At 32.2% G+C, this 9301-nt stretch overlaps 1 protein-coding gene across 1 annotated transcript in view; it reads right to left on the minus strand.

The window, feature by feature from the left end:
• Positions 1-6467: 6467 nt before the first annotated feature.
• LOC107602995 (probable phospholipid-transporting ATPase IH) overlaps positions 6468-9301 on the minus strand; it is a 26538-nt gene continuing 23704 nt past the window's right edge. The window contains exons 24-25 of the mRNA XM_016295657.1: positions 7590-7725; positions 6468-7028 (exon numbers count right to left, since the gene is read on the minus strand). Coding sequence (XP_016151143.1) covers positions 6807-7028; positions 7590-7725 — 358 coding nt within the window. The 3' untranslated portion in view covers positions 6468-6806. The remainder of the gene's footprint in view (positions 7029-7589; positions 7726-9301) is intronic.

Below are 9301 nucleotides of genomic sequence, written 5' to 3' on the forward strand. Positions count from 1 at the left end.
ATCTTGTAGTGTGTGCATGTTTAAGATTTGAGGCAAGATAATCTGCAAAGATTCTCCTTATGTGTGTGCTGCAACCAGATTTCATAATCGGTTAGGATTTTAAAACTCCTGTAGTGTGAGCCAGGCTTTAGTCTTCAACTTCGCATTCTCTTTACCATAGAGCTGCTAGGCCTCAGTGGTGTTCTGAACGCCATCTAGCAGTGAATCATGAATGTTTGTCTCAACCCTTTCAAAGATCCTGTCAGCCATCATTCTCTGTGAAATATCATATACACAAACAAACTCAAATGTGGCATAACAGACCCATGTGCACAATATTTTCTAGAATCTGTCTTGATTTTGAAGTCTTTTGCTGAAACTGAAAGTACAGCAGCAGAAAATGCATTAAACAACTTTATATCAGCAACATAAAATACACACATATATACTATACATGCACACTTCATGCATGCAAACATGTAGAGTGACGCAATAAAAGACTTCGAACATAAAGAGAGACACCACAGGGTACTGCAACGCATGTTATTGGCATGTTGGGTAGCTTGTGAGCCTCATTAATGTTCAGTAGGTCATGACCCTGTTGTGTCTTCGCTCACTGATACACACACGCACATGCAGAGAGAGTGTGTAGGTTCACCTCCGGCTCAGTTCAGAAACTGACACTGCTGGAGGTCTGGGAGAGCATAAAGATGGTGGACTGCTCAGCAGTGAGACACTGCCGCTTTGTCTGCCATTACCACAGGTCAAGGGTTAAACACACAGGGGAAGGGGAAGGTCAAGCATCAGAGAGGTAGAGTATCAGGAGAGAAAAAGAGAGATGGAAGAGGAATAAAAAAGAAAGGGTTTAGAAAGGTTAACAACCTGTCTAATCCTCAGAGATTAATAAAGGAACTTCAGCAGCTTTCAAAGCATTCAAATTCTCTGAAAGTGCAAGTGTTAAGTGTTAGATTTAGCATATTTAAGGTTCTTTTCTAGCAGAATTATTAGTAAAACTTTACAATAAGGTTCAACTTGGTTACCAGGGGCCTGTACCATGATGGTGGCTGAACAAATTCGGGGTTACAGGATTAGTTTTGAGTTGACAAAACCAAACCAGTCCAATCTTTGTTGGTACCATAAAGCTCATCATCAACTTTCTCTGTCAACTCAATTATGGAGTTAATGGAGCACGTGCACATGAAATCAGTAATGAACAGCCAATCAGATGCCTTGAAACTGTGATTCACTTCTTGAGAGAGAGTCAGTGCGATTCACTACCAAAGATTAACATAATGAACAATATGAAGAATTTAAACACATTTACAAGATGAAACGATCTATCCATGAAAGAGGAAAACTTAAAGTATACATCTTGCCTTATAAGTGCAAGTAAAATTTGTAAAGTTAGTTCATAGAGTTCATATTTATAGGTATAAAAACACTTAAAAATCTAAGCTGATTCTAAAACGTATTTATATTGCATATTATCTATATGTTTATATTAATTAAAAATAAAAGCTTAATAATTACTATTAAACTAAGCAGGTTATCCTGGTTTGTTATTGTTAACTAAAACATAACTGTTAAAAATAGTTTTTGTTAACTGAAATAAATCTGAAATTAAAATATAAACAGTAGATTAAAAACTTGCCCAAAAATTAGAAATTTTGCCTTGGCACCTAACTGATAAGTTTTGTTGAAGTACTAAAATGACTAAAACTAAAACTCAAATAAAAATAAAGTTAAATATAAAAACTAATAAAAATGACAAATGCACAAAGCAAAATGACTAAAACTTAAACTAAAATTAAAATGTAAACAGAAAAGCTAATCATAAATACTATAACAAATAAATAAAACTAAAATAACTGCCAGTAACACTCATTCATTAGATATCATAATCTAACAATGTTAGACTTTATGTTAGATAAAGTTTTTACTGCATTTATTAATCTAATTTAATGATAATTTATAAATTAACAATTTATTATTAATTAATGGTCATTCATAATACAACTTAATATAATAAAAAAATTGAAATATATTGTATATGTTCAGTATAGATTTACATTGACCAAGACTGATAAATGCTGTACATTTTTTTTATACACTGACATGACATTTCATTTCATAACATTGACATTCTAGAGTTTAATAGGGAAGATGAGTGAGAGGAAAAGCATCACACGGGTTAAACCAGTGGTAAGGCAGTTTACACATGCGCACACATTAAATTTCCTTCTGAAATTTTTCTTAGCATAGTATGGTAACATACTATGTGTGCACACAGTAAAATACACAGTATTCAATGTGTCATATATTGTTTGACAAAGAGTCAACGGGTCAAATAAAACCACTGAATGACTCAAAGAGTCATCCAATGCAAAGAAAAATCGACAGATAAAGAGAATCGTGAACTGCATCCATAATCCACTTACATCAAGCACACTGGGTACCAGTCCGACGCAAGTGTAAATCTGAAGACCAGTTAGTAGCAATTATCACAAACTATAGCACCATTGAGCTGCTTCAGATCAACAATTATTTAGTTGAAAATAACACAAATATTTCTTTTAAATAGCTGTAATCTTGCAAAAGGAATCAATCTTAGTTAGATTAGACAACATTTTTGGTTGATTCAGAAGTTGATGCCAAATAAAACGAAGCTGTAGTCAGTGCAGTCAGTTCAGTACACTTCAGTTGCAGAAATGCTACAAATATATAATATGAAAAAAAGCTACAAAATGTCCTGACAATATAGGTTATTAAAATTACACATGACCTACAGCTTTAAACAATACACACACACAAAATATTTCTATCCCTCACAGCTTTGCTTTCAATTGCATCAAATGAAACGTCATCTACCCAAACTAATAGTCACTGTATATAATATAATTTCTTTTAAATAGCTGTCTATTACTGAAATAGACACATTTATACATGTTTGACATGTGAGCTAACTGTATCTTTTCATCTCTATGAAAATGCAGATAGTGAGAGTTGTGCTGTCGTACCTGTATTCTCTCAGTGGTGGTGGGCCATAGAGCTCTACACAACACTTTCTTCACCACATACACAAATCCAAAGCCCCAGCAAGAAGCAATGCAAAAAAGAACAAAATATTACATAAAAAAATCACATATCCAATATTAACAACATGCACCAGCTCAGTCCCAGAAGATGTTAAACTGATCGATTGAGATGCTGTTACAGGATAAACTGCAGAGAGAAATTTAGCTAAGGCTAGTGAGAAATTAAAGAGTTTTTTTCTTCATTGGAGGGTGAAAGGGCATTCACCCCCCCCCCCAAAAAAAAGTTATATTTTTATAAAATCCTGGTTTGTTATTGTTAACTAAAACATAACTGTTAAAAATAGTTTTTGTTAACTGAAATAAAGCTGAAATTAAAATATAAACCGTAGATTAAAAACTTGCCCAAAAATTTGAAATTTTGCCTTGGCACCTAACTGATAAGTTTTGTTGAAGTACTAAAATGACTAAAACTAAAACTCAAATAAAAATAAAGTTAAATATAAAAACTAATAAAAATGACAAATGCACAAAACAAAATGACTAAAACTTAAACTAAAATTAAAATGTAAACAGAAAAGCTAATCATAAATACTATAACAAATAAATAAAACTAAAATAACTGTCAGTAACACTCATTCATTAGGTATCATAATCTAACAATGAGGAGTTTTTACTGCATTTATTAATCTAATTTAATGATAATTTATAAATTAACAATTTATTATTAATTAATGGTCATTCATAATACAACTTAATATAATAAAAAAAATGAAATATATTGTATATGTTCAGTATAGATTTACATTGACCAAGACTGATAAATGCTGTACATTTTTTTATACACTGACATGACATTTCATTTCATAACATTGGCATTCTAGAGTTTAATAGGGAAGATGAGTGAGAGGAAAAGCATCACATGGGTTAAACCAGTGGTAAGGCAGTTTACACATGCGCACACATTAAATTTCCTTCTGAAATTTTTCTAAGCATAGTATGGTAACATACTATGTGTGCACACAGTAAAATACACAGTATTCAATGTGTCATATATTGTTTGACAAAGAGTCAACGGGTCAAATAAAACCACTGAATGACTCAAAGAGTCATCCAATGCAAAGAAAAATCGACAGATAAAGAGAATCGTGAACTGCATCCATAATCCACTTACATCAAGCACACTGGGTACCAGTCCGACGCAAGTGTAAATCTGAAGACCAGTTAGTAGCAATTATCACAAACTATAGCACCATTAAGCTGCTTCAGATCAACAATTATTTAGTTGAAAATAACACAAATATTTCTTTTAAATAGCTGTAATCTTGCAAAAGGAATCAATCTTAGTTAGATTAGACAACATTTTTGGTTGATTCAGAAGTTGATGCCAAATAAAACGAAGCTGTAGTCAGTGCAGTCAGTTCAATACACTTCAGCTGCAGAAATGCTACAAATATATAATATGAAAAAAAGCTACAAAATGTCCTGACAATATAGGTTATTAAAATTACACATGACCTACAGCTTTAAACAATACACACACACACACAAAATATTTCAATTCCTCACAGCTTTGCTTTCAATTGCATCAAATGAAACATGTCATCTACCCAAACTAATAGTCACTGTATATAATATAATTTATTTTAAATAGCTGTCTATTACTGAAATATAGACACATTTATACATGTTTGACATGTGAGCTAACTGTATCTTAACAAAAACACAAACAAAAGATGCAACATAATTCAGTAAAAGCGTTCACCTGAATCATGTATACAATATACAAAAACAAATAACAATTTAGAATTCCCAGATTTCATTTTTTTAGGTGGAAATTTATATCATATATTATTTGTACATATAATATATTATCAGCAGAAAAATTATAGACCCTATTTAATGTAAGAAATTTCCTTATAAATTATTAATACAATTAATTATGATTGTTATATACAGTATATTCAAATTATAATTACACTTATGAGATTTTATATATATATATATATATATATATATATATATATACACAAACAATGTTTTATGCTTTTATGTTTTAATTTGATAAAAAAAACATGAACATACGGTGTATCTGTATTTGTATCAGATGCACTTATCTAAACTTGTGCACCAATGCAGCATTCACAAAAGCATATAAATATAATCAAAGGACAGGGCACTCATCAAATGTTCTTTTAAAAATCTATTTCTTGTGAATAATTGTCATTATTTTAATGGTGCTGTAAATGAAAGCACTTTTATGTCTTTTGTTTTACAGAGATTATTAATGATGTCTGGCTCTCGGTGATGTCACATTCATTTTATATTTTGTCCATAAAAGCCTCATCAATAAATAGTGAGCTTAGATAGTCCCTTAAAATGTTATAATGGATTCAGTTTTGCAGATTGGCCCAATAAACCTTGGGTGCAGTAAGCTTCTCTGTGTGATTGTGTTTGTATATTTGGGAGGATTTGTTCCCTCATTGTTTACAGTCTTGGCAAATGGCTGAATTTAGACACAATGGATTCTCTTCTAGAACCTTCCTCTGTCTGTGGACCGGCCACACTGTTGATGGCACTATGCAAAACAACATCAACGATATAAAGAGAGCTCTTTATAAAATCACTGCATGTTTACCTTTAAAAAACAAATCGCAATCAAAGTCACCAAGCCACAGCAAAACACGAGCAGGTCAAACTGTATGGCACTAAATGGTTTTAGTGAACATAATAATGTTGATGAGTTGCCAGTTTAAAAAAACAAGCACACACAATAAATGTCAACAAGTTTGAGGAAAATGCATTAACTTACCTTAATGAGCACTCTAAATTAAATGTACTGTTAAAAAACATGTCAAGGGCAAATGATTTTTAGCAAATGATTTTTTCAAAATGATCAATCTGATATTTCAGTTGAAAAAATGTCATGGTCAAGTGCAGTTTTGCAATTTTATGTTTAATCAGATAATAATTAATCTGTTAATGTTCGAGTTTCTGCCACGTTCCACAAACAGGGAAAAACAGTGCCTAAAGTTTTTATTTCTGTCCTCTTATTCAACAAATGGTCAGTGAAAGAGGTGCTTAAACACGTTAATCTCCAATAACAGGGTCTCAAACAAAATACTATATTAATATATGGCTATTTTATTTTCTGTTCATTTTATACAAGGTTAGCAATGTAACCAAAAGTGGCGTTTAAAACGGATTTGTGTGATTTAGCTTTTCTAGAAATAAATAAATATTAAATCTAAATAGACAAAATGTATAATAATAAAATAACAATAGCAACAATAATTTTATTAGATAATTTAAAAATATTACTTTCTTTTTTCTAAATTGCAAAAAATACATTATTCAATTATTAAATTAAATATATTATTTGTATATATAATATATTACATAGTGTCTAGAAGAAAGAGACCCTATGCAATGCTATAAATGTAACTATGTTAATGAGTCACTAAAGTATACCTTATTTGTGGAAAAGGCCTCCAGCTTCTCTTTTAAATTAAAAGTTTCGGAATAGATTCTCTTCAATTCAACATGTACTGTACCAAACAAAGTGAAATGTTTTATCCACGTGTCCTCTTGTTCATTCATTTGCCCTTGCAGTGAGTCATGAGAGGATGGATGTGTATCCTACGGGCCGATGAGGATGAGGATGACAACACCCCTCCAACTCGGGGGATTGCAAAAAACACAGTCGCAACATGACACACGGGACGGACACAAACTCCTACTCGATCACAAGATGATAGACAGAGGAAGATGAACGGGGGACTTGCTATTCTATACCTACAGTGGCTGGTCCTCAGTACAGGGGACACTGGGATGTCGTACGCTACTGTTTGAGAGCCACGATGGCAGTGAACGGTTAGTGTTAGTAGACACTATGTGAGTGGGAGTGGCTTTAGGGTGAGGGGAGGGGCTGAGGAGGGTAACAGTAAAACTAAAACTAAAAATAGGATGAGAAACAGATAGGGACAGGCTTACCATCTGTGTGTTGGTGGCCATTAGCTGAGGAAAGGAAGAGAAGCAGAAAAGAAAAGAAAGGCAAAAAGGGAGTAGGTAAAAGGAGGAAAAGAGAGAGGGAGAGATAGAGAAAGAGAGGAAAACGAAAGAAAAGAAGGAGAGGGAGGGGACAGGGAGCAAGAAAGTAAAGAAAAAATTAGGATGTTATAACTTAAAGTAAATCAAACAGGTAAAAAAGCAATCCAAAAAGGTTACTATGATTTAACTTAATGGCACAGAGAAAGATGTCTGGTCTGACTGATTACCCAGCATGCTTTGTGTCGCATAAATGAATGGAGAAGCACCTGTAATGACTTCAAACATACGCAAAGGAGGACAGACAAAAGTCTGTAAGCTGGATCAAGACCATAGTTAAACCACAAATATCTACATTACAAGCACTGAAACCACTTTAACCACAAAATAACTCACTCAACCAGCATCGGCCACCCATTCAATCTGTATGCATCTGCTTTATTTGACTGAGAAAAAAAATGAACTCAAGAAACAAAACACACACAGAAAAATGTGAAAACGAAATCATGGTTTAGACAGTGACTGCATTACCTGTCCGTTGCTGGTGAAGGTTGTGTTGTCAAAAAGGAAGAAAGCACCAAAGAAGAAGACCATGGCATCAAAAACCCCCAGAAATGTCCAGTAGATGAAAGTGGGCCATCTCAGGAGGGAATTCTTGGCAATATCTCTGTAAAAATAAAGATATTAAAAATGAAAATATAAAAAACGGTTGATATTACCGCATATTGTTTGCATAACCACACTGTACTGTAAACTTTACACTTTACATTCCTTTAAAAATGTACATCAACTTAACTGTAATCACAGCTAAGTGCATGTAATACATCATAAGCAACGAATTTCAAAATCATGTTTAAGGTTATTAATAACTAAAATAACTAAAACTATTGAAAATACTTTTGTTAATTAAAAATAAAGCTGAAATAAAATAAATTATAAATATTAGATACAAAATTTTATTAGAAATGTTGCCTTGGAAAATAACTCAAGTTTAAGTTGAAACATTAAAATTACAAAATGAAAATGAATAAAAACTAAAACTTAACTGAAATAAAAAATTAATTAAACCTAGAGTAAAAATGAATAAATGTAAAATTTCCATTGGTTATCCATTTAATCTCATTGTGTCAAACAGAAATAAATGAGATTTTCACCATTTTAAGTTTTTGCTTTTTTTTTACATTTTCATTTGAGAAAACTACCCTAATAATCTCACACGCCACATTTAGAGTACCACAAGAGATCTTAAGAATGTCTCCAGAACTCCAACTCATAGATCAAATGATCTGAGCTTTGCTATCTGTTCATTTTGTAGTCTTTTCTAGTCTTGTTTGTATAAATTTATACCAAATGAAGTGCAACTGATACTAAATTGAAAAGCAATGGAGCAGTCAAACATTTCAATGTAAGATCATATGGTTATTTATGAAAACAACAGTTGAAACTCTATGAAACAACAGTTTAGTCTCAAACTACACTTGAGATTGGATGGATCATTTCAAATGAAAGTGAAATTAGGGTCAGAAAAAAATAAGCATCATTTCTGCTGCTTGTGTCCATTCTTACTTTAAAAACATAGAAAAGTCCTTGATAGCTACAAGTGCCACACTGTGTGTCAGTAATGAACACTGTATATATTTAACAAGCAATGCAGAGGAATAAGAGGGGGGAAAAATGCAGTGTCAGGACATTTGGTGAAAAAATGTAGAGCAGTTCTAACAGTATTTCTGCCCAGTGTAGTGTGTAAATTGAGTTTAGTACAAGGGTCTGTGCGGATACGTTTGCCAAAGGCTGATGGAACGGTCCAATTATAGCAGACTCATATTTGGAAGCAGCGTGTTCTTGTGATTAAGTGAAAAAACCTGGAGGCTCACAATCAGAAAAGGCATTTTAATAAAGGGGAAAATTTAGAGAGTGAGATTGGGCTACATCAGGCGGTTCATTAGATACAAAAATGATGCAAGGAAAATAAAAGATTTCAAAAATACAGATTATTAAAATTTTAATTGAATCAGCATACAGTATTAAGTCCCTGAATGGGCCAGTGCTGTCACTATGACTTGCAACATATATGTGCTTTAATTCCTTGCAAACAATTTATTTTTGTGCATGAAATATTGCTGCTGCAAAGTTTGCTAATATATATATATATAATTAGCAAACTTTGCAACAGCAATATATATATATATATATATATATATATATATATATATATATATATATATATATATATATATATATAT

Source organism: Sinocyclocheilus grahami, unplaced genomic scaffold (assembly GCF_001515645.1).
Source record: "Sinocyclocheilus grahami isolate Dianchi unplaced genomic scaffold, SAMN03320097.WGS_v1.1 scaffold339.1, whole genome shotgun sequence".
In the NCBI taxonomy this organism is placed as follows: Eukaryota; Metazoa; Chordata; class Actinopteri; order Cypriniformes; family Cyprinidae; genus Sinocyclocheilus; species Sinocyclocheilus grahami.